At 44.0% G+C, this 25,218-nt stretch overlaps 1 protein-coding gene across 1 annotated transcript; it reads right to left on the minus strand.

The window, feature by feature from the left end:
- Nucleotides 1–509: 509 nt before the first annotated feature.
- On the minus strand, nucleotides 510–18,221 carry ACP6 (acid phosphatase 6, lysophosphatidic). Its single transcript, XM_025453288.3, has 10 exons — nucleotides 17,847–18,221; nucleotides 11,201–11,329; nucleotides 10,951–11,081; nucleotides 10,545–10,624; nucleotides 7,708–7,795; nucleotides 6,768–6,900; nucleotides 5,663–5,763; nucleotides 3,257–3,352; nucleotides 1,365–1,530; nucleotides 510–700 (listed from the first exon to the last, which is right to left on the minus strand). Exons 1-10 carry the CDS (start codon nucleotides 18,063–18,065, stop codon nucleotides 560–562), a joined length of 1,284 nt encoding a protein of 427 aa, XP_025309073.1. The 5' UTR covers nucleotides 18,066–18,221; the 3' UTR covers nucleotides 510–559.
- Between the last annotated feature and the right edge of the window lie 6,997 nt (nucleotides 18,222–25,218).

Here is a 25,218-nt window from a genome sequence, read left to right on the forward strand (position 1 = left end):
TTTCCTACCCAAATCAAGATGGAACCTCCCTAGAAGCCTTTCTAAACTGCTCCCCCCAAGTCCCTGCCAGCTGGGGCTGGGGGATTTCTTCTCTGTACTCAGATAGCCCCTGATACGCCTTATCATACAGTGAAACATACTGCATTTTCATCACTGACTTACCTGCCTCTCCCACTAGGCTGAAACAACTTGAGGACAGACCCTGTTCACTTTTATAATGCTCACTACTTAGTAGGTGCTCAATATATGTTTGCAAAATGAAGACAGGAGAAAATAACTCAAGTCCCAAACCAACATTTCCGCAGGGTCATAATGTCCCCAGCATACATCATGGCAGAGGCGTCTGGCCATAGAAATCAAGCCACAAATAGGAAATACTTCTTTGGCTTCAACATAACACCTCTCTTCCTTTCAAGAAGAGACTTCGTAAACCTACTAGAAAGAAATAATACCCTTGCTAAAATACATTAACCCTTGTTCCTACCTTCCCCAAATATGACACACAGAGGCAGTGTGTATAGGCATTTATTGAAAAACCAACACCTTCTGTTTGTATAAATCAGTCACTCTCCGTTTCCATCACCTGTACTTGAGAGCAGAGTGTGTGGTATTTTTCTGGGCTCAAGGTGTAAACTGACAAGGTGTTTAAGAACTTGTCCAGTGGACAGAGCCGGTCAGGACAACCTTTTGGCACCTGCTCCTGTGGAAGAGACAAAACTCAGCAGAGCCACTAAGGACCCTGGCCTGCTATTTTCTCCCATGCCCAAACATCTGAGAGGCTTTGACCCAACGGTGTGTGCATGCACACATATAACAGCCAAGGAGGCCCCACTACCCAGTCAGCTTCTAGAGTAGGAGCACCACGCCCTGCTTGGTCACGCAAGTACTGCTTGTTGAATTGACTGGGGAGACACAGTCACATTATACCCCAAGCTGGAAGGGCGAAAGGTCTAATCGCTAAGGAGCGCTCTAGCATCTGCCCTGGGCAGCAACTTGCTGAAGCAGCCAAAGCACCCACAGCTCTGAAAGCGTACACTGCCTCCCAAAGACATCATCATTAATTTTCAAAACAGGCCTCCCGGTCAGGATATTACATCCTGGCAGAGACACTCAGGGGAAGAGGAAGGTGGTCCCGTTCTTAGGAGTCTGTAGCAGATGTGTGAGAAGGCCCAGGTCCTAGCCTGCCACCTATTTCCAGTTCTGCCTCATCTCTGGGTCACAGCTATGAGTCATTCCATTGGATCCAGAGAGCTGACCGTACCAAGGAGACTCCATTGAGCCTGAGGAGGGAGGCTTGGTGCTAAGACCGGAGAGAAGGGCTGGAGGGGCCTAGCTACCACCCAGTTGCACCTCACAGGTCTTACCTCCCCACGGTAATAGAGCTGCACAAACCACTCCTTAGATTCCTGGTGCTGATAGAGTTCCATGGTCAGATCAACAGCAAATGGGGGCCATTTGTGGTCAAAAATCCCCAGGGTGATTAAGAGAGGCATGAGGGTCACATCATGAGCAGCATAGAGGTACAGCTTTCTGCAAGGAGAAAACAGTCCTCCACAGTCCTTTACCTCAGGACTCTGGAGGCCAGGATGCTGTCTGCCTCCTTTAAGTAAAAAACAACACTTGCCTCAAAACCAGGTAACATCTAGAAGTCAGTTAGCCTGGTATAAAACTTCTTTGATGCAGATGGTGGGGAGAAACCTTATTCCCACCCCCATGTTTTCATGAGGAGGGATCCCCACCAGAGCAGCTCTCTTGGGCCCTTCCTGCCCACCTGCTTGCCCGCCCACCCACCTACTTGCTCCTCCCCGGGTGAGCTTTAAAGTAGAAACTGAGCATGTGTGGCTTGGCCCTACCTCTCTTCTCTCCTTGGGAGCCGCCTGTCTGTGGCAAATGTTCTTCCTACTTACAGCTGTGTGATGCGTTTAGCGAACACACTCTCCTCCTTGTTAGCGAGGCTTGTAGTTTGAGGGAACTAAGCTCATTTTGAAGGCATATTAATAAGCTTGTTCGGCCTTCAACACATTCTCCAAATGGCTTTAATCGTAAGAAAGGTGCCATTTTAATCTATATCTGCTTGTCCCTTGTATCTATCTCTTAGGAAAGATCAAGGATTTTATGTGTTGACTCCTAAGCTAGAAGACTAGCATTGCATCCTATAGTATTCGACAGATAAAAAGTCAAGGGGGGCAAGGTAGGAAGGGCCGGTTAGAAATGTATTGTCATTGCAGGTGCTGTGAAGTATAGGGAAGGGCACTGGCATATCTGCTATTATAAATCTGGCCCAAAGTTCTTGAATGTTCCTATTACCTCACTGACCCATACTATTCTGGTGCTTGTGAGTTTCTAGCTATTTTACGGTCTCTCTCTCTCTAAAGAAGGCAGCCTACAAGAGTGCTTCTCCAATAGTAGGGTGCATACAAATCCCCTGAGGATCTTGTTAAAATGCAGATTCTAATTCAGTAAGTCAGAATCTAACAAGCTCCCAGGCAGCAGTGAAGCTGTTCATCTGCAGACCACACTGCTCAGCCAAGTGCCTAGGACATACAACATTCTAACTCTGTGCCTCTTAACTAGGACATACAACATTCTAACTCTGTGCCTCTTCCAGGCACTACAAAAGTGGTGATGGAAGTTCAGAAGCTAATTCCAACATTTAAAAATGCCTAGTGGATATCATACCCTTCTAAACACTCAGTGAAGGTGTTCAAACTTAACAACCTATTAAGCTGTTATATCAGTGTGACATCATAATCAGCTACTCTTTCACATGTGTTCAATCAGTAAAAAAAGAAAGAAAGAGAAAGGAAGGAAGGAAGGAAGGAAGGAAGGAAGGAAGGAAGGAAGGAAGGAAGGAAGGAAGGAAGGAAGGAAGGAAGAAAGAAAGAAGGAAGAAAGGAAGAAAGGAAGAGAGAAAGAGAGAAAGAGAAAGAAAAAGAAAGAAAGAAAGAAAGAAGAAAGAAAGAAAGAAAGAAAGAAAGAAAGAAAGAAAGAAAGAAAGAAAGAAAGAAAGAAAGAAAGAAATTTAGAGTTCTTTCTTGCTAACATAAAAATTTCAAATTTCAAACCATGGTGGGATGGGTGCAGCAGGAAGAAAGGTAACGATGTTGTAAACATCTTTAGGACTCATGACATCTTCAACAGCTACCTTCAGGGACTGACAACCTGGTCCTTGCCCCTCCAAAACCTGGGTCCCCTCCTTGCAGCCAGAGGCCCCCCTGTCCTCAGCTGCACAAAGCAGGATTACTGTGGCAGGTACCTGGTCTTGTCTGGGGGAGTGGCAGGATCCACGACTTTCAGCAGGTTGCTCTCCAGGATGTGGAGGAACGGGCCTACTGCCATCTGAAGGCTTTCCCTATGGCGAGTAAACAACATTGAAGCAACCAGTGGGCACCAGCACTCAGGAATGCAAGTTGGTTCTGCCCTAAGGACCTCCTGAGCTGAGAAGACAAGTAAAGCCTGAGGGACAGAGACAGGCAGGAAGGGGAGAAATGGCGCCATCTTCAGTTTGAGTGTTCCCTGTGCACGAAGACTTCCAACAATACAAGCACCAGGATATGGACCTCGTATGAAAACAACTGCGATGGAAGTGGTAACCAGGATAAATCATGAAGAACTAGTCCTTCAGGTATAAAAGAAGAAAGCTGGGAAGGACAGGGTGTAAGTGGTTTCCAAGAATTCCAGAAGGCCCTTAGAAAAGTGATCAGAATAAATAGCATCCTAATCCATGCTTCCCAGAGGCCAATTCTCCCTCTTTGGAGTTTAGACCATAAGGACATGTCTTATCTATTTGGTATTACACAAAGTCCAGCAGTAGTGTGCACAGGGTTGGTGCAGTGGCTCTGTCACTTTCTTTTTTTTAAGATTTTATTTATTTATTCATGAGAGACACAGAGAGAGAGAGAGAGGCAGAGACACAGGCAGAGGGAGAAGCAATCTCCATGCAAGGAGCCTGATGTGGGACTCGATCCAAGGTCTCCAGGATCACGGCGGCGCTAAACTGCTGAGCCACCAGGGCTGCCCATCTCCACCACTTTCACCCTCAGGTTTGCCACCTTATCATCACAAGGTGGTTATCGCAACCCCAAAGCCTGTCATCTCACAGTGGTAAACAAAGCAGGCAGCTGTGCCAATAAGTGGCAAAAAGGCTTGGTTTTGGTGCCTCTTACCTTTTATCAAAGAGGAGGAAAAGCCTCTTCCAGAATTCCCACAGCCCAATCACGGACTAATGGGAATGCGGTTGTCCTGATTGGCTTAGGCCAATCTTCTTTCGTGGTGACAGGGTAAATAAATGACCGCCTTTATAAATCAAGGAATGTTGAAGCAATGGGTGAGGAGTAGGCAACCAATACCGTATGCAACATATACTTTCCAGAAGAATGTACACAGGCCAAGCCAAGCTGGATGGCACTGTGAGGTCATCTAATTTGTTCTTGAAGAAACATCAGTTTTATGAAAGCAGGGCTAATTTAAATAGAAAGAAGAATCAGATCTTATTTAAAATGCTTTACACTGGGAGAAAATAAACTCTGGCCATTTTCCAAATCCAACCCACTTGCCTATTTTGTAAATAAAGTGTTATTGGAATATAGCTGTGCCCATTTGTTTGCATATCATCTATGGCGGCTCTCATGCTACGTGGTCAGAGATGAGTAGCCGCAACAGATAATGCATGGGCTGCGAAGCCTAAAATATTTACCAAATGTGTGTGTGTGTAGGGGAGGGCAGTGACAATTTAGGCTGGTGGGGACACTTCAGGAACAGATGGGGGTAAGGTGGTAAGTCATAGTCAGTGGTGGCAAGGTGTATGGCATGGCTGGAGCCTTCTGGATGCACTGACTCTGAGTGGGAGAAAAGCAGCCAGAGGTTCTTACTCTTATGTAACAGGCCCTGAAAATTCTTGAAATATTAGCCACTTTTTTTCCCCACTCATCTCCCCAGGACTGATCCTCTATTACCCAGCTCCTCCTCTACCAAGTTACCTATTCTCAGTGCAAGCCAAATGTTCTTAATCTATCAAAGAAAGGTGTTTTCTTTTAAATTTGGTAAGAGAGAAACTCTCCATTCTGGTAGACAAGAAACAGGCCTTCTAAAAACAGATCCCAGGAACGCAAAAAACACTCAGGGCTGATAGGTGATCTGGCCTAAGTCTTGGCTCTGCCTTGCTCGCCAAGCCTAGGTGAGACAACCCACATCACTCAAGTCCAGTTTCTTCAGCTCTCAATCCAGGACGTGGACACTGTCAGGGATAATGACATCCCCCTCATAGCGAGAATAGGAAAATGACTTGTAAGTTGTAAACTAATGAACAAAGTGGGCAGTCATCATTTTTCTGTTAGCTGTCCCCACCCAAACACCCAAACCCTTTGAAACTTAAAGTAAAAGGGGGAAAAGTCAGTGATTATGAGAAACTCAGTGGTGAGTGTGGCTCCTGGTTTTGTATAACAGTGAATGGAAGCACCCAGGTCACCAGTCCCAGCTCCAGAAGTGTAAGGACTTAAAGCTGAATCCATTCAATAGGCCAGCAGAACATGGTGATTTCTACCTCAGCATATATAGAGACCCAGCTGGCAGGTGTGAACAGGCCTGGTGAACTCTCTTCCCCACATACTGGGAGGCCTGGCCAAGCATGACTTGATGCCAGCAGCTGAAAGAGACTCCTCACCTGTCTTCCCCTTGGATAACATACAAGGCTGTGTCCACAGCTCTCTGCTCAATCATCCGTGCAAACCTCTTCAGTGTGGGGCAGCTCAGGAGGCTGTGCACCTGAAAGGACCACAGGGACAGTTTTACAAAGAAATGCTTCTCATTCACTGAGTTTGGCAGCTGATCAGCTTCCACAGAGCTTTCGGGAGCCTGTCTTCTCCTGGGGAGGGGTCTTAACAGCTCAAAAACCTATCCCCAAGGCCCTTCTGAAGCAATTCTTAGAGATCTGAAGGCCCAAGGAAAGAAAGAAAGCTGTTTTTCCTTCCTTTCTGATGGCTCCTTACCTACTTCAAAATGAAAAACATTTGAATTTTTTAAAACCATAAAAAATAAGTAAATAAAATACAGAGTGCAGAATTCATAAATTTCTACATGACTTTCATTTTCCCCAAATGGATTTCTAAAAAGTATGCCACGTAAATACTTTATATAAACCCTCATCTTATAACCTTACACCTATCTTACCCATAAGCATGGGGCATTTCTGCCTTCTGGGGACACTGTCATCCTGACAAGAGAGGGAAGGAGGATCCAGGTTATACTACACCTTTAGGAGTCTAGCTTTTGAATCTAGAGAAGGCTTTCCCATTGTGTGGTCTTCAGTATTTATTAGATAAAAGATTCTATGGCTAAATAAGTTTGGGGAAAATAGATTTAAAGATTGACCAGCTTCCTTTACATCTTAGATTCTTTAATACGCTGCTGTGCACATAGACTCTCCAAAAAGTGATATAATGGGGATTCTAAACTTTTAGACAATCCCTCCCTACACATCACCCACCCAGCCCCTGCCTGCTCATAGTATACACACTTATATCACAGGTATTCTGGAGAGCACACCTCAAGAAATTCTGATCTACAGTTAAATATCCATGCGCCTAACGAAGTGAGGAGTCTTCCCTGATTGTGCCCTATTACTCAGTTCCCACACCCATTCCACCTGCAAGTCCTACCACAGTTGCCTCCACGCACTCCCCTCCACCTGGTTCTAACTCAGGAGCCAGCCTGTCCAGGTGCCTATCCCCAGATCCCCCACCCCCAGGGCTGGAGGATAGTCATCCAACCTGCTCGGCAGCCACATTGTCAAGTAGGCTGAAGAAGTCCACTCCATCATTACTGGTGATGCCCATCCCTTCCTTGACCTTTTGCAAATCCTCTGAGATTCCTGGCTGCAAAGAGGCAGCCTTCCTCCGTCCTCTGCCAAAAAATAAAAAGTAATCCCATATATTGTAAAGTATATCTCATTCATCATTTGGGATTTTATTTATTGCTCAATAACAAGACATTGGGATTAGTTGGTATTATTCCCATCTTACACGAGTCAATTGGGGTTCTATGAGTTCAAATGACTTATGAAAGTAAGTTAGCAAGTACCAGGGCTAGAATAAAAGCCTGGATTTCCAAATTCCACTCTAACATTTTCTTCTATTATACCAAGAACAATACAACCATGGCCTAGGTCTGCTTGAAAACAACATTCTCTCTCTTCTGTGGAACACAGTCTTCACACAGCCCTGAAACATCTGAACACTATAAAGCGTCAACAGCTCAAGCCAATCTATTCTATAGGGCAGCAAATTAGTAAGAGAAGGAAAATCTGTGTCTTCTGCTTGCCCACCTGGATTTGCAGTTCAACCGCTGGCTTAATCATCTTTTACTTAACCTGTCAGTGTCTTCATCTGCCTCTTCTGAGAGCCCACAATGGTCAAGATGACAATGGTTTATAAAGGCAAACTCCACTCAGGCTGTACATACCATCTCTCCAGCCCAGCACGTGGCTATTCTTAAGCTTGCTGTACCTTCACTATGAGTTTGTCACTGTGAACAAGAGCTTCTTCATTTCCTGGACAGCAATGTCAGGCCTTACTGTAAAGCAATCCTTCCCGCCCCTTATCCACCAACATGGTAAGCCTAGGCAGGCCCTGCGTTCAGGCAGAGTCTGCCAGCAAAAGTGGTAAAAGGCTGTCTGTTCCCCACTGATGAGCAAGAACCCAGGACAATTACCTGGTTCTTTCCTGCAGGTTCCAGCAGTTTTGGTAATTGGGGTATAAGACTTCTGAGCTTGCTTCATCAGTGTGGATGATGATGGGTCCTGGAAGGAAGGTGAAAGCACAGGCAAAAGAGACTTCAGCTTGTTCTTCCCAGCATCTACCCATTCTCTTCTTCTCTGGTCTGCTTCAGGGAACAGATCATCAGGGTTATTCCTTAAGGACAATAACTGCCATCAATATGCCCTGGCCTTGCCAACAGCCAACAGAAGGTCTTCTATGGTCTGAGAAATGGAGAAAGCAAGTAGCAGCCTTGTTCTATCTGGCACAACCCCTCCTATTGGGCCATCTATAGACTAGAGCAGGCACAGACTTGGATCAGACCAGCACTTCCCTGACCCATTCCAAAAGATTCCTGAATAAAGGCACTAGCAGCACTTGTGCATTATAACAAAGAATGGGCTGTCCCTGACTCTATCAGAACTAGGTGACTTTCTTGCTTTTCAAAGTCCCATCCTATAGACCAAAATGGTGACTTAGCACATGGCAATCTAAGAAAAGTGACTACAAGGTCACAAATCCTGTCAGCCCCACAGCCTTGCCCAAAAGGGAAGTCAGGTTTCTAGGTGAACTGCCAAGAACCACACACGTTAGACTACAAACAATGTTTCTTATATAGTTGATCCTTGAACAACAGGGGTTAGGGTCACTGATCCCTACCCCTTACAGTCGAAAATCCATATATAACTTTCGATTCCCCAAAAACTTAACTACTAATAGCCTACTGTTGACTGGGAGCCTTACTAGTAACATAAATAGCTGATTAATCCAGATTTTGTATGTTATATGTAGTACATTACTGTATTCTTACAATCAGGTAAGCTAGAGAAAAAAATATGATTAAGAAAATCTTAAGGAAGAGAAAAATACATTTACACTTCTGTACTGTACTTATAAAAAAAATCATGTGTAAGTGTACCCATGCAGTTCAAACCCTTGTTGTTCAAAGATCAGTTGTATACTTCACAGTAGCTCGCTACTGCTCAGAGCTCACAAGTATCTTTATCCTCTTTCATCAATACCCAGAGAAGGTGCTCTTATACCTTCCCATGCTTTGCCCTGTGCCAGACAGGTACATAGTGAAGGTTACAGACTGGTAGCCTCCCTTTCTACATAACTCAAGCCTGACCTTCTCTGATAGCAAAAGAAAGAGCCTCTTCAGCAGCTCTCTGGAATTCACTGAGGTCAATATGTGAGGTGATTAGATGAATTTTTTTTTTTAATTAGATGAATCTAAGCCCCAAAGAGCTAGTATTCTCAAACAAATTATTCATAGTCAAAACTCCAGTAGCATATGGTAACTTTACTAAATTCAGACACCACTTTGTTGATCAAATAATCAGGGGCTCTCTCCAAATATATGTCCTCTGAGCGACAGAGCATAAAGGTGAAGAGTGTAGATTCTGGAACCAGACTGCCAGACTTTGAATCCCTGTTTCACCATTTACCAGCTTTGTGTCCCTGGGACTCTCTGTGCCTTAATTCTCTTATTTGTAAATTAGGGATAATATTACTTACATCATAGGGTTATTACAAGAATTAAACAAGTTAGTATATACAAAACTATTAGAAAAAGGTTTGGTACATGGTCAAATTAGAGTCCCAGGATATTTGGGTCCAGTGTCTAGTGATGATAAACCACTTCCCTCTCTGCTGGGAACAGGAGGCAGTCTCGGTCTGAGACCTGCCCATAGGTCAGGCTGTCTCCAAGAAACAGCTTTCCTATTCCAATTGTACTTTTGGTGTTTCTGAGGAGAGGGCATTTGCCTCTTAAAAGCTGGGCAAGTAAGAGTTTTCAGAGGCCAGGCACTGTGGACGATTCCAAAGCTCAGGGGCTCCTAGGAAGTAAGAGGAAGCCCATTCTGTTTGCTTTATGTTACTTAAATACATGCTGTTTGTGTTCACTAGCCAACTGTAGCTGGAATTAGCAGCTGTACCCAAGCCGGAGTGGGGTAAGGCCAACCTCCTCTGGCCTGGAGGTTTCTATTATCTTACATAGTTTATTTTTCTAAAGGCTGATGAAAATCTTGTATCTATTTGAGATACTGCTAAAGAAGCTAAGCAAGCACCTTTGCCTTATGGCACCATTTTAGTATTTTGATATTGGTGAGGTCATGTTGACATGAAACTCAGACTGGCAATTAAATGTAAATTTGCATCAAGTACAAATGACAAAATGCAGCTCCATTTGATAGTCAAAGGGCCTCAGTACATGAGGTCCATGAGGGAAAATAACAAATGTGGTCCCTTGGTGGTGAAAGGTTGGGTACCACTAGCTGTGATCATTCACTAGTTGAACATGTCAAAACCCAAACACAACAGACTTTCTCAATGAGGAAAGGCTGAACAGAATACTATTAATACCATCTGGGTCATGCTGTGGATTATCATCACCACCAGAGCAACAGTAGTAAGCTGGGGTCCCAGCAAAGTGTCCCTCCTGCCCTCCTTCCTTTTCAAGCAGTGTCTTACCTAAGCAAAAAGTCCCCATATGTTTCACAAGACCTGACTAGGGTTGCCTCATGCAGCCTATGTAGCAGCTTACGGGGAGAAGTCAGGAGCCAGAGGCACATCAGTATGGCTGATGCGTCACTGCAGATGTGTGGGTCAGAGTGGTAAGGCAGCAGAAGGCCAGGCAACAGAGGACTCATGAGGATAGGTACACCACAGAAACCATGTAAGTAGGAGAGGAGAAACCAAAGGAATGGGCACCAACAAAGAGGGCAAGGAGGGCTTTGGAAATAAGAAAGCTCCTCTGGGATAGGGGCTAACTTCTAGACTCCAAATTCAAACCTTCTTTCTGACATTGGAAAAGCCCAGCCAGCAAACACCGGGTAGACTCCAGATTCCGATATATATTAGTGGAACGGACACTGGAAAAAAAAAAGGTAGAGACATTCATAAAAGGACATTCATATACTACTTTATCCTACAGAGTAGCTGAGAGGCTTTAAAGATCACATAAGGGGAGCTATGGGGGTGGGAAGAATCTCTGTGGGATGGCTGCCCCAGGGAAGGGACCTGAAAGCCAATGAATGTCACCTCCATTGACCACATGTTCACAGGATCCTATTATACAAGGGTAACGGCCCCGAACTATGTTGGGTGAGAATGGGAATCATCTGGGGGGGGTCAGTACAGGTTTCTTAATGCTTAAGACCTTCAAGTGGGTGCAGCATCCCTTTTTTGAGTGACTCACAAGACTTCCAGTGGATTGAAGGTTGGCGAAAGAAAGGGGATGTCCTCCACATAGTTCTTCCTCAGCCTCTCTCCTAGGGCAAACATCTGCTGCATGCCCACATTAGTGAGCTGTCCAGCAAACATGCCCCCCTAATATGGGGCAGAGAGATAGAGAAGAATGAAAATACCTCATAGCCTGCTAAACTCAGCCCAGAGAAAACCATGGAAACGTCACAGTGAGCTTCCCAGAGGAGGGAAGCATTGCTCACCTTCAGTTTGGTCTCACGGTATTGAGAGTCGAAAGGAGAATGCGGTTTTGGGCCACCAGCTAGATTGGTGATGGTGTAATCAAACTGAGTATGGGGTGGGACCTCTAATAGCTGGAGATTCCACTCTGCCTGTTGTGACCACAAAAAACAACACATTGTTTAGAAGTTTCTTGAAACTTACAGCAGTAATATCCAGCAGCACTTGGAAGACATAGCTGGAACCACAGACACTAGCTAGACCCACAAGTTTCGCACAAGGAAAAAAGCTAACTCTAGAAAAGACCGTAATTTAGTACTCCAGGGATCCTTAGCCCAAGTCCTGTTACTGCTCCACTAGTCCTCACTGTTAAGATGTTGCTCTGGCACTGAGCCCAGACTCCAATAAAGGAGAGAAATGGCCGGAATGCCTGGCATGCAAATACTTGGTAAATGAATGAATGAATGAACAAATGAATGAATATAATATAATATCAATGAGCATACATTTGTAAGAATTCCTTAGGAATCAATCTGCAGGTTTCTATGCATCCTGCCCTCAAGGGCTCTACTTAACATCCCCTGTAACTACCACCTATTTCCCTTCCTCTCACCCAGTTTCTCAAGCAATTGGTTGCCCCCTAAGAAACCTTCACTTCTTCACCATCTTCCTTCTCTCCTTAAGAGAGATCTGGCTCCTGCTCCACTGTACTGTAATGGTTTCAAAATATCACAAGTAGCCATATGTCTCAGAGCTCCAACTGCCCATGAAACTCTTACACTCATTGAGTCAGATGTGATGACTTCAATTTTAAAAACAAGTCTTTTCTTCTTTCCATATACCAGTTCCTCTTCCCAACATATTATGTGTCATTCGCAATGATACCACAGTTATCCTAGGCTCCAAAACTCAAACCTCACTCTTCACCCACGGCTCCACCAGTCTTGCACTAAACTCTATTGATCGCTGTCTAGAAAAAAAAGTCACTCCCAAAAGTCTTTTATCTCACTGTCACAGTGTAAAATCTTATTACACAGATTATCTTCCCCCTCCACCCCCATGAATCCTACTAAGTCATTTTCATCATATCAATAGCTTTTTTTTTTTAAGATTTTTTTAAAGAGTTATTTATTCATGAGAGACACACAGAGAGAGGCAGAGACACAGGCAGAGGGAGAAGCAGGCTCCCTGCAAGGAGCCCGATGTTGGACTCGATCCTGAATCCCAGGATCACGACCTGAGCCAAAGGCAGACACTCAACTGCCAAAGGCAGACACTCAACTGCTGAGCCACCCTTGGTGTCCCTGTCCCAGTTCCTCAATAGTTTTTTCCTAATGTTTCAAGCGATAAGCACTTGGCATTCCAGGACTTCTCTACCTTGGCTCAGCCCCTGTTCCCAGCTGTACTGTCACTATGCCTCTTTCCTCCCCTCCCCAGACCAGATCATGCCCACTACTTCCTCTGCATCTTCTTTTAGCTTGCTTCTCCCTTGCTTGTAGGGACTCCTATCCCTACTGTCCATCCATTTTCTCTTCAAGGTCCAGTGATAGCTCAAGTCTTACTTTTCATCAGTGACTACTCCAGCTTTTAGTGGATTGTCTTCTTACCTGAATTCCTACAGCACTTAAAATCATAAGAACCATATTTAAGTCAATTCCTAAGTACTTTGTTTTGTTTTAAAACTAACATTTGAAAACTTCCCTATGTCATGCATCATTATATTTATCTTGGTCTCTCCCAGAAATTCCCAGGAGAGCAGCACTGGGAATGTCAGGTTCCTTTCACACAAAGGAAACCCCGATTCTTTCAAAAGGCTTTGTCTCACTCCCACCTGTAGCCAATCCCCCAAACCTGAACCTCTTCCCCCAGGGGTGCTACAGCAACTGATATCAGAAGACTAGGTGTTCAGAGCACAGACCTTCTTCCCAGTGTCTTTTAATCCCAGTTCCTTCTTTCAGAGTTCTGACTCTATAACCTCCCTGCATAAATCCTTCAATGACTCACAAATACATGATGGCCCTTGCCTCCCCCCTGCCCCTACTTCAGCATTTCTTCCCTGTCCTACACACTTAGTCTCTAGCCATATAAGTTTGTTTCCTATAGCACCGTCCTCACACTTCCTGGTCTTTCAACCTCATGTTTCTTCTACCTGGGATTTTCTTTCTCCTTTCATCTGGAAGGATTTCTGCTCATTCCACAAGACAGCTTAAATGTTCCCAGAAGCTGTGACCATGGGCCCATGCCCTCAGCCTCAGTGGCTCTTTTGGTAGCCTTTACCAAACGGTATTAGAAGAGCTCCATTACAAGTCCGCCCTGCTCAGCAGTCCTGCTCTGAGAACAGACTGGGTTGTCTATTTACCCCTGCATTTTCAAGCCCCAGCAAAGAGCTTGGCACACAGTAGGTACAATTAACAGTTCCAACAATTTGCCAGACCTTTGTGGAAGATACAAAGATGGAAAGAATATGACCCTGACTTTTCTGGATTTTTAAGTTAGTAGAGACAGCAAGCTAGACAAGCCTAAAGATAACTGTTCAGGAGAAGCACACCACTTCTAATGCTAACAGACAAATTCCTCCCAAGGGTCCTCATAAAGAGGATAGAGTAATATAATGAACATCTTTTCAGTAGTCACAGCAATGAGTTCTATGGGATTGTTTCTCGTAGTTTCCTCAACACAGAATGATGACATCTCACCAAAGCACATTTCTGTGAAGATAATACTATACTAGGATTGATATGCTACATTCCAGAGGTAAAAGAAAAAATCTACATAAAAATAACAAAACCTTTCTGGGTGTAGATTTTAGAATAAAGCAATGGGCAGCGGTTGGGGTGGTGGTGGTACTCAGTTAGTTAAGCATCTGCCTTTGGCTCAGGTCTTGATGGCAGAGTTTGGAGATAGACCCCCATGTCGGGTTCCCTGCTTAGTGGGGAATCTACTTCTCCCTCTCCTCCTCCCCCTGCTTATGTGTGCTCTCTCTCTCACACACAAATAGATAAAATCTTTAGAATAAAGCAATGGTTTTAAACCTTGGCTGTAGACTGGCATCACAGAAAAGTTTTGTTTTGTTTTTTTTTAAGATTTTATTTATTTATTTATGAGAGACACACACAGAGAGAGAAGCAGAGACAGACGCAGGCTCCACGCAGGATGCCTGACATGGGACTCGATCCCAGGTCTCTAGGATCACGCCCTGGGCTGAAGGCGGCACTAAACCGCTGCCCCTGAAAAAAAGTTTTTTAAAGAAACTGATGCCTGGCCCCATCCTGAGCTCGTCATATCTGGATATCCTGGGGTTGGTTCACTGTTTAAATGCTATCTAGTCCAGATAATCCTAACGCTTTACCAGAGAGGCTGTTGCCATGTATGGATGCTCTAGTCCAATTAAATCAGAATTTCCAGGAGGGAGACCGAGCATTAGTATTTTTTAAAACTCCACTGAATCCAATGTCCTGCCAAGAACGAGCAGTTAAGAACGCTGCTCCAGAGGAATGGATGGACTTAGACATATCCTTCATGCACTGCTTCCTGAATACTGCTTCTCTTAGCTGAGCTTTGGGTATTAAGTAACAATGAGACTGACAATATACTTCCCAGCTTGCCTACATTATCAAATAAAAAGGAACCCAAATCCCTTAATCAATAGTGTAGCTAAGCTGGACTTTGTTTTATAAAAACGGAAGAACCTGCCTGAGTTGGAGGCCATCTTGCCTAGAGGTGAACTGAAGGAAATCTGAAAGCAAGGACACATTTATCTTGTGAATGTGGACTTGGATCTAATCTAATGATCAGAAAAAATAACCAATCAAGTTCCAAAGCTTTATTTCTCAAGCACAGCTAAACGAAGACAATTCAACAGCCATTCAAGTCTAAAAAAAACAACTCCATAAAAGATCCAACTTTCGGGGTGCCTGGGTGGCTCAGTCAGTTATAAGTTAAGTGTTTGCCTTGAGTTCAGGTCAGGATCCCAGGATCCTGGAATCAAGTCCTGAGTTGGGCTCCCTGCTCAGCAGGGAGTCTGCTTCTCCCTTAGCCACTCACCCCCTATTTGTGCTCTCATTCACTCTCTCAAATGAAAAATTAAAAAATCTTTTTTAAAAAATCTACTTTTAAACAATGCTACTTTCTGAAGATCTGTGAGATAACTGAATGAAATGACTTGTCACTTTTGTTCATCTATAAACCAGTCACAAGTCTGTATACATCTACCAAAGGCAATTTTCGTTTTAGAATTGTTGCCAGGAAATCCCTTCTGACTACAGTTAATAGCAGAACCAGGAAGATCAGAAAAGCCCAATAACAACTTCTATCAAAGTGGATCTTGAAAAGAAAACCTTAGAGAAAATATCCAGAAACAAGTTACAGGAAGCTGATGACACCCGCTCACAGCCTAAATTGAAAGAGAGCTGGTTCCACCCCTGGTTTTGTTTTGTTTAAAGATTTTATTTATTTATTCATGAGAGACACAGAGAGAGAGAGAGAGAGGCAGAGACACAGGCAGAGGGAGAAGCAGGCTCCATGCCGGGAGCCCGACGTGGAACTTAATCCCGGGTCTCCAGGATCACACCCTGGACCGAAGGCAGGCGCCAAACCACTGAGCCACTCAGGGATCCCCCATCCACCCCAGGTTTTTATGCACACAACTTTATATGAGATAATCAAAGATTATCTAATGCATTTGCCTGAAGTCTGAGAATGTGAGGAGGCAGGAGAGGTAACATGCCTTCTCTAATTGCAAAGCAAGGACGTGGACTTCACATGCTTCTTATTTTGAGGCTACATAGAAGACTAATGATGATGGCGTTCTCCTGAGCTACAAACTGCCTCTTCCAACATAAAGGCAGAAGGTACCCTTCACACACACACTGACTCAGGATAAAGTCCTAAAAGAATCTAAATGTTTCTCAGCCCCTTAAGGGAGGATATATACTGTACAAACTAGGTCCAAGCCTAGACATTCAGACTTTTATTCTCTTGCTACCACTGATAGCTTTGTCTTTAACATGAGTCTTCTACCCTTATATGTTATTTTCCAGATTTTCTGTAACAAGAATAAATGGAGGAGAGTGAGTGCACATGAGATGTGTTAAGTACAAAAATCATAAGGAAAATTTAGTGACGTAATACAAAAAGGCAGAGTAAGAGATTGAAAAAGCATCAAAAAGAAAGGAAGGGGGGATCCCTGGGTGGTGCAGCGGTTTGGCGCCTGCCTTTGGCCCAGGGCGCGATCCTGGAGACCCGGGATCGAATCCCACGTCGGGCTCCCGGTGCATGGAGCCTGCTTCTGTCTCTGCCTCTCTCTCTCTCTCTCTCTCTCTCTATCATAAATAAATAAAAAGTTTAAAAAAGAAAAAAGAAGACATGTATTAAAAAAAAAAAAGGAAGGAAGGGAGCCTAGGGAAGGAGGAAAGGAGGGAAGAAGAAAAAAAAAAAGAAAGAAATTCCAATACCAAATAGAAAGTGGTATAAACATTCAGAAAGGCTAACTAGAAATCTGGTAATAGAATTAAGTGTCTGCCAAAATGTATTTATTTATGTGGGAAGTGCTTTAAAAGTTTGAGTTCATGTAAAAAAAAAAACAAAACAAAAGTTTGAGTTCATGCGTGGCCAGCTTTAAAAAGTAGATTTTCAGTTGTAGGGTGTGAGGACACAACTCTAAGGGTTTCTGGAAAGCCAACTATGATCATGAAGAGTATGATAAATATCAGGTTTGGACATCCGTTGAACATGCTCCAACATTAAGCTGGAGGATCAATAATGCAAAAGCAGTCCACAGTTAAGTGTGACAGCTAGGGGCCTGAGGATTTCAGATTGCCTCTTTATCCTCATTGGGAAGCCAGTTCTTCAATTACAGGCCTGCCAGCTATCAAAGGTCAGAGACCTTCACTGCTTCTCCCCAAAAATCAAATCCAGGAAGGTTAATCACTTTAAAAAATTAATTATTTGTGCTTTAGTCATAATTATCCTCACAATACCAGTTAGATCTTGAGACACAGCCACAAGACTAGCCAATTTAAAAGAAAAAAAAATCCCTTCCACAAAAGTTTTAGACACCCAAAATAGTAAAGGAGAGCCCCAAGATACAGCACTTAATTGTAACAACAACAACAACAAAGCCTTCCATTTGGATCCCAAATGGTCCAAAATGGCAAACCCTGAGCAAAAGCTCCTGTAAAATCTGTTCCCAAAGATGTTGAGCTCTGTTAGCCACTGTGATCCCAGTTACGGTGGTTCCTGCAACTCTCCACAACCTTCAAAACCATCACACAGAAATGCACTGCACTTCTGTTCTCAAGTTCACCCCCAATACCTGTTAAAATGCAGAATCTCCAGCCGACCTCACACCTGCTGAATTAGAATCCTCATTTTAACCAGATCCCCGGGGCGATTTAACTAACAAGCACCCTAAGCAGCGCAGTGCTGCCAGCTGTGCTACACCACATCCAGGAGGGGCACAACTGGAAGGTCCTCGAGGAGGAAGGGGACCTCGGGGATCCCAGGCCAGGACCTCTGCTCAGAGCTGGGGGCGGAACTGGCTAAGGCAGTTTTCCCTTGGTCTGGACCCAGCGGGAACCCAGCTCAGTGAGAGCAAAACTCCAAAGGTGAGAGGTCGGTCGACCGCACGGACCCCCGCCGCAGCAGCCCCCGCCCAGGCCGACCTCTCACCTGCTGCTTCTGCGGGAGCGGCTTGAGGGGGCTCCGCGCCCCGTGTCGGAACACTACTTGCACCATTTTCAGCTCCAGCTGACTCCGGTCGACAGGCTGCCGACCGTCAGGCCCCCGCGGCTCGGCCCGGGCCACCCGCCGCCGGTGGGCGCAGTAAGCCAGCGCGGCGAGGACGCCCACCGGGACCCACGTGCGCGCGCTGAAGACCCCGGCGATCATGCCCGCAGCCCGCGCGGCCCTCCGGGGTGAGGCTGCACCAGGCGAATACACACTCTCCGCCCGCTGCGGGGCTCAGCGGCCGCCTCCAAGGTCCCGGGGACCCGCGGGCGCGCACATCCAGCGACTGCTGCGCCTCCCGGCCCCAGAGGGAGCCCCCAAGCGGGAGCCGAGCGGGAGAAGCGGAGGCGGGAGCAGCGAAGACTCCCTGGGAGTTTTGACTCGGGTCGGGGTTGGCAGCTCCCGCTCTGCTCCTTATCTTTCGCCCTCCAGGGAACCGTAAACTGGGACTCCAAGTTCGGCCTCCAGGGCTGGGAAGGCACGGGAACCAGCCCTGAGTTCCTCGACGGCACGCACACCACTAGATTCCACTTTGTCGTCAGCAAGCTCCCACAGACCTCTTCACCCATCCGAGGACTGTCCCAAGTGGATCCGCGCATAGGAGCCTGGGAAAACGAGTCCCGAGGTGTCGCCTGCTTGGAAGGTCTACGTTTTGAGAACTACAACTCCCATAAGGCTGCGGGCGGCGGGCCCTGGGCTGGAGGAATTCACTCGCACGGGACCTTGGACCTCGCTCTCAGTCCCAGCGGGTGCAAGTCTCCAGGACTGGGTGCCCAGTGTAATATAGGAGCAAATGCGCGAGTCTTCCTGGCCGATGGGGTAGGAAGAGGGAAGGCTGGGATAGATTTGGGGGGCAGAGGGGAGTAATTTAAGGAGTGTAAGAGATTTCCTTGAAGTCCTGGAATCGACGGTCGCTGAAACTAAGAGCCCAGACGCCTATTTACTGAGTGATTACCATTTGCGAAGGGCGGCACTAGGCATTTCATATTCAATCTTCACCTACTCTACCCCTTCTAATTTTAAAGAGGGCTGAATTGTCGCAAACATGTAGAACTTTAAGCTCACTGATGTGTTTACTCACATCCATAGTATTTCTTGTGGGAAAATCCGGGTCTTGCCTGTGGGTTTCCCAATGACTAAACACCTTAATTGACATCTAGTAGCCACCTGCTGGTCTGGTTTCCCTTGCATATAGGGTTCCCCAAGCCTGTGTTCCAGATCTTTGCAACAGGACACAAAGGAACCAGCTGTGTTTATGTGAAGGCAAAGGTCAAGTTGAGAGGAGGGACATTTGGGAGAAGAGTCAGAATATATGCCCTCTAAGCCAGTTCTTAATTCCTTCTAAATTCTAGTCCTGGATCAAACTGGACCAAATGCGAAGAACAACATAATTATGGAGTATGACTCCTGGCCTGGATCTAAACTTGTTCACCAAGCTAGACTGTTATGAGTACCCTACTATGGGGAAATGGTCATTTTGGAACATTGCACATTGTCCCAGTTTTCCCACTGGCCTAGCCCATGGATGGACTCACTCTTCAGAGTCTTATTGTGCATCCTGATGTGATTATAAACCAAAGACTGTTTTTCTATAGCCTAAAGAAGGCATCAGGAGTGCCAGACAACACTGCTTCAGAAACCATGTAATGACATGTAATCCCAGTGGTTGGAGAGAGCAGTTCTCAATAGTTCAGCAAAAAATATGGTGCAACTTTTGTGCAGAAAGACCTTGGGCCCTGAGCACTGGATGTTTTAGCACATTGGAGCAGCTTTAAGGTGATGTAACATTGGCATCTGGGTGCCAATATCTTTGAGAGTAATTGACAGGCCACCCTAGAACACACCATGCACTCTGGCAGCCTCAGCATAGATTTGTCTCAAGCATTCTGAGCAGCACCTTTGACCTGCATGAGCAATAGCAGGGCCTCATCTGGACAGGACACACATGTGTGGTTGGGGTCACTCTGTTGGGGATGTCTCAGCAACAGATCTCTGTAGGAAGCCAGAGCAGATAAGGTTGGAAAAGGGATAGATTCCATGTGGTAGTTGAGAGTATCGTCAGCACATATAAGACAACCCTTGGGGAGTCCTATAAATATTTAGTATGTGATGTATGGTGGTGCTGGTAGTGGTAGTAAACTGCAGTTGAAAGAAAAGGATAGAAATCCTGAAATCATTCTCTGGGGATGGCCCCAGCAGAGGAGGGACGAGGTGGACAAATTGAATGACTGTTGTGCTCTGGGTTTTACCATCAGGCAGGGATAACTTGGAAAGCCAACCTCCTCTCACCAAATTGTGTGCAGAGGGATTTACTATGATGCCAAAGTTTGGTTTTAATCATGAGATTAGATAAGAAACAACCACATTCACTGTTTTATCTGCAATAGTAAGCACAGTGCCTGGCTTATGGTAAGTACTACATGAATACTTGCTGAATAAAATTATAGGATGTATCACAGGAATGTTGTTGAGGACCTTGTCCATTTCATCACTTATTGCCCCTTATATAAATCTCCTCCTGAGAAACTTCTTTAAGAGCAATATGTTAGCATTAGAACAAGCATTAAAAAAATATGAAGATTCATTTTCCTTCATTTTTGCCTTTGTTGACAGGAAGCTTGGAGCCTAATTTCAAACTTAACTACGGCAAATATTTAGGACCTAATGGCCAGTATAACTGGGGTCTTTCCTTCCAAGGTATCATCCTGGATTGGAAGAGAGCAAAACTAGGGAAAGGACAATTAGGAGGCTATTGCAGCATTCTGAGTATTAGTTAACAGGAGAGCGAGGGAGGAAGGAGTCAAGGATGACCCTTAAATTCCTGGCTTGGGCAGCTTGCAGAGAGGATGCCATTTACCTGGAAGGAAGTTGAGTGGCAGTTACCAAGGTAATTTTGAATATATATGTTATGAGGTATCTTTGAGGCATCTAAGTAGAAATGCATTCTACACAATTGATCATGTGGCTCTGTATCTCAGAATAAGTTGGACCAGAAATGTATATATGGGACTCTTCTGCACATAGTGAATAATTGAAACAGGCATGGATAAGTTTCATGGGGTGAGTGGGGAGAGATGGGGGGGAGCAAGAGAGGGCTAGGACAGGACTCTAGGAACACTATTTAAGGAACAGGCAGAGAGGAAAAAGCCTGAGAAGGAGAATGGGAAGGAGCACAGAGATGGGAAAAAAGAGTTAGATACAAAGGAAGCCAAGACAAGAAATGTTCCAAAGAAGAAAATGGACAACAGTGTCAAATGGAACTGGGGGGTCAAATAACATATGGACTGAGTATCTCCATTGGACTTAACAACAAAGTAATTCTGGGTCATTTTAATGAGAGTAGTTTCAGGGAAATTGTGGGGTAGGAACTAAGCAGAAGTCGGCAGCAAATGGGCAATCAGTATAGACATCTTCAAGAAGCTTAGCTAAGAAGAGGTGAACGAGTATAGTAGCTGGAGGTGTTTGGTTCATGAAATTAAGGGAGAATTGTCTGGAAGATGGGAGAAGTGCATACAGTCGACCCTTGAACAACATAGGTGTGCACTTATACATGGATTTTTTTTTCAGTAAATACAGTACTATAAATGTGTTTTCTCTTCTTCATGATTTTCCTAATAACATTTTCTTTTTTCTAGCTTACTTGACTGTAAGAATATGGTACATAATACACATGATGTACAAAATGTATGTTAATTGACTGCTTGTGTTATCAGTAATGCTCCTGGCCAATAGGAGGCTATTGAGATTAAGTTTTGGGGGACTCAAAAAAGTTATATATGGATTTTTGACTGCGGGTGCTGGGAGAGAGGGGTTGGTGCTCCTAACCCCATGTTGTCCAAGGGTAAACTGTATATATATTTAAATGTTGATAGAAAGAAGGCTCTAGATAAGGAATGGTTAAAAATATAAGAGACAGGATAATAGATCAAGTGAAGTGCTTAGGAGGGAAAAACAAACTCAGATGTCATAGGTAGCCTCAGAAGGATTGAAAGTACATATTTTCCATGTTGACAGGAGGGAAAGTAGAAAGACCAGGTATTTATAGTATGGGAATCAGAGGGGTTTTCTTTTTCTTTGATGGTTTCTTTTTTCTGCAAAATCAGTATGTGTGTGGGAAGGGTGCTGGGCCTAATGCTTTTGAGGATTTGAGGACTATGGGGAAGTGATCAACCATAGGAGCGCCTGAGTGGCTCAGCTGGTTAAGTGTCTCCTTTCAGTTCAGGTCATGATCTCAGGGTCCTGGCATTCAGCCCCCCCCCCCCCCCCCACCAATCCCTGCTCAGTGAGGAATCTGCTTCTCCCTTTGCTCACTCCCCCTCACTCATGTGCATGCTCTCTCTCCCAAATATATAAAACTTTTAAAAAAAATCAGCCATAGACAGAAGGGTTATGTCTTCCATTAAAGGTCACCTCCTTTATTAAGATAGGAAAGAAGGAGGTAAAGATACACTTCGAGGCAGGAAAGATTGAGAGTTTCACCTCCAACAAATTATTTACCGCAATGATCTCTCCAACAAGCTTGGAAAAGAGAAAAACCATCAGTAGTAGTAGTAGTAGTAATAATAATAATAATAATAATAATGTCAATTATATATTAATTATAAATGTATAATTATATAATTAGAAGTGTATAATTTCCTTGAATATCATTTAGAACTCTTCCTGTTGCATGTGGCAGAAAACTTGATTCAAGCTGCTTTAAGAGAAAAGAAAGAAAAAAAGGAATTGATTAGTCCACGTTATGGAAAACTTCAGAACTGCCTCAGGCTTAGCTGGTAGAAGCGCAGATAACATTAGTTTCTAATTTAAAAATGGGCAGATGACGTGAATAGACATTTTTCAAAGAAGACATACAGATGGTTTCTGGTTTCTTTTGCAGCCTCCAATTCATCTCTCACTCTGTTGCTTTTCTCCTCACACTGTCTGGTTATTCCCAGGCTGCCCATGGGTGGCACAGTGGCCCTGGCAGTTTCATGCTTCCCCACTCAGCTAACTGGAAACAATGAGTTTTTCTCCCTTTGTGCAATGGCCTCTGAGCCATTTTCCAGATTTGGAACACATGGTTAATTTCTGGCCATCCCTGGAGTTGAAGGGGAAGTCAAACCCACCCAAACCATGTGAGCCATGAGGGCTTCAAGCAGTTCTTCAAAAGAGACTCAGTGTTGGTAGCAAAGGGAGAGTGGATGATGAGGGGACATACATATGCCTTCCATGCCTTTCTCTGATCTTTCCTCCTCTCATTAATCAACCCCCTGCGCATGTTGCCAGAGGCTCTCAGTGAAGTGTACCTCTGTACATCTTTGTCATTTCCTTGTTTAAACATGTTTATTGGCTCCCCATTGCCCGCAGAATGATTCACAGTATCAGTATTCCATGGTCCACTACTCTAGTGTCCGTGGTATTTTATAGTCCTGGAATACTGGTATTTCTATTGGTGTCATACCTTCATTTTGGAGTTTATAAAAAAAAATTAATCATTTGTGTCTTAAGACATACCAGAGATAAACTTCATTAAAATTTTGAGTCAAAATATGGGTGAGCTTATTTAGAAAGCTGTCTTCTATACTTCATCAAGCTTCAAGCAAAAGAAGAAAGTAGCAACTACCAAAGCAAAGCTTCTAGTACAGAAATAATTCTTGTCTATTACAAAAACCTTCCAACAAATGGAATATGAACAGAGCCCTATTGGTATCAATATGGTGTCTGCATTAAAATCTCTATTTATATAAGACAAGATAGGAAGTGAAGACAAATGAGGAATACTTTTTTAAAAAGATTCATTTGTTTTGAGAGAAAGAGAGAGAGCAAGCACATGTGTGCTGGAGGAGGGGAAGAGGGAGAAACAGAAGAGCCTGCTGAATCGTGAGCCCCATGCAGGGCCTCAATCTCAGGACCCTGAGATCATGACCTGAGTTGAAATCAAGAGTCAGATGCTTAACTGACTGAGCTACCCAAGTGTCCTGAAAAATGTTTTTTATGAAGATATATATATATATGGCTTGTTATAAAAAAAAAAACATGTTGTTTCTGCAGAGAAACAAACATTGCCCACCCCCTTAAATTTCCCCAGAATTATTACGCAGGAGATAGGACTGTTCGAAGATAATGGGCTAGAGAAAAATATTTAAGAACAACTTACAATTATCTCCTTATCGTTCCCTTAACTGGTGTAAATTCAGAAGGAAACTTTCAGCAACTGAAAAGGTTTTCACTATTTAATGGTGACATCATCCAAAGCCTAAGATCACTTTAAAAAAATCATTTTTAATCCCAATTAACCTTTCTTTATGGAGTACTTACTTTTTATTACATTTAAATTTTTTATTACATTATTTTTATTACATTTACAACATTTTATTTTTATATTAGAATATGTTTAATAAATATTTAGTATATTTATATTTTACTTATGATTATGAATTTTTGTATTTGAAATGTATTACTTTGTTTTACTGATCTCAAGTACTTAAAATTCATTATGTAAAATAAATACCCAAATAACACTGAAATTTTACTTTAGTATTTATTTTATTTTATTTTAAGATTTTGTTTATTTTTATTCATGAGAGACACAGAGAGAGAGGAAGAGACATAAGCAGAGGGAGAAGCAGGCTCTCTGTGGGTAGCCTGATGCAGAACTCGAACCCAGAACCCCAGGATCACGACCTGAGCGGAAGGCAGACGCTCAACCACTGAGCGACCAGGTGTCCCTATTTATTTTTATTTTTTTTAGATTTTTTGAAAGTAATCTCTACACCCCATGTGGGGCTCATACTCACAACCCTGAGATCAAGAGTCCCAGGCTCTATGGACTGAGCCAGCCAGGCACCCCTTTACTTTGTATTTAAGTGACTCTCTAATTTGGCACTGGAGGTCCTTCCGATCAGCCCCTTGTCTATATTTATAGCATCCTTCATACCTTCCCCATCCATGGGATAGACGTGCTTATCTATGTCTCCTTTTCCAAAGAAAGCTTGGATCTGGCTACCTCTATTCTTTTACTGGAGGCTCCTTCTCCTGTTTCTGCCTATAACATTTTCATTGAACAAGCCCAACTGGTAGAATGGAATCTTAAAGCAAATTCATTTTTGACCCCCACTGTATCTTTACATCTGCACCAAGGATTCCATCTCTTCCTCACCCCTAGAAAAGACAAAGCTTGTCTCTCAGAGGTAATAAGTACTAAGTCAATTTTAAACTCACAAAATAAAATGGCAATCAGGAATTAAAATGACAGTCCCAGAGAAGAATTAGAACTTGAACCTTGAAATTTCTCCCCACCTCCAGCTTGGGCTGACTATAGGCTAAAAGTCTG

Source organism: Canis lupus, chromosome 17 (genome assembly GCF_003254725.2).
Source record: "Canis lupus dingo isolate Sandy chromosome 17, ASM325472v2, whole genome shotgun sequence".
Classification (NCBI taxonomy): domain Eukaryota; kingdom Metazoa; phylum Chordata; class Mammalia; order Carnivora; family Canidae; genus Canis; species Canis lupus.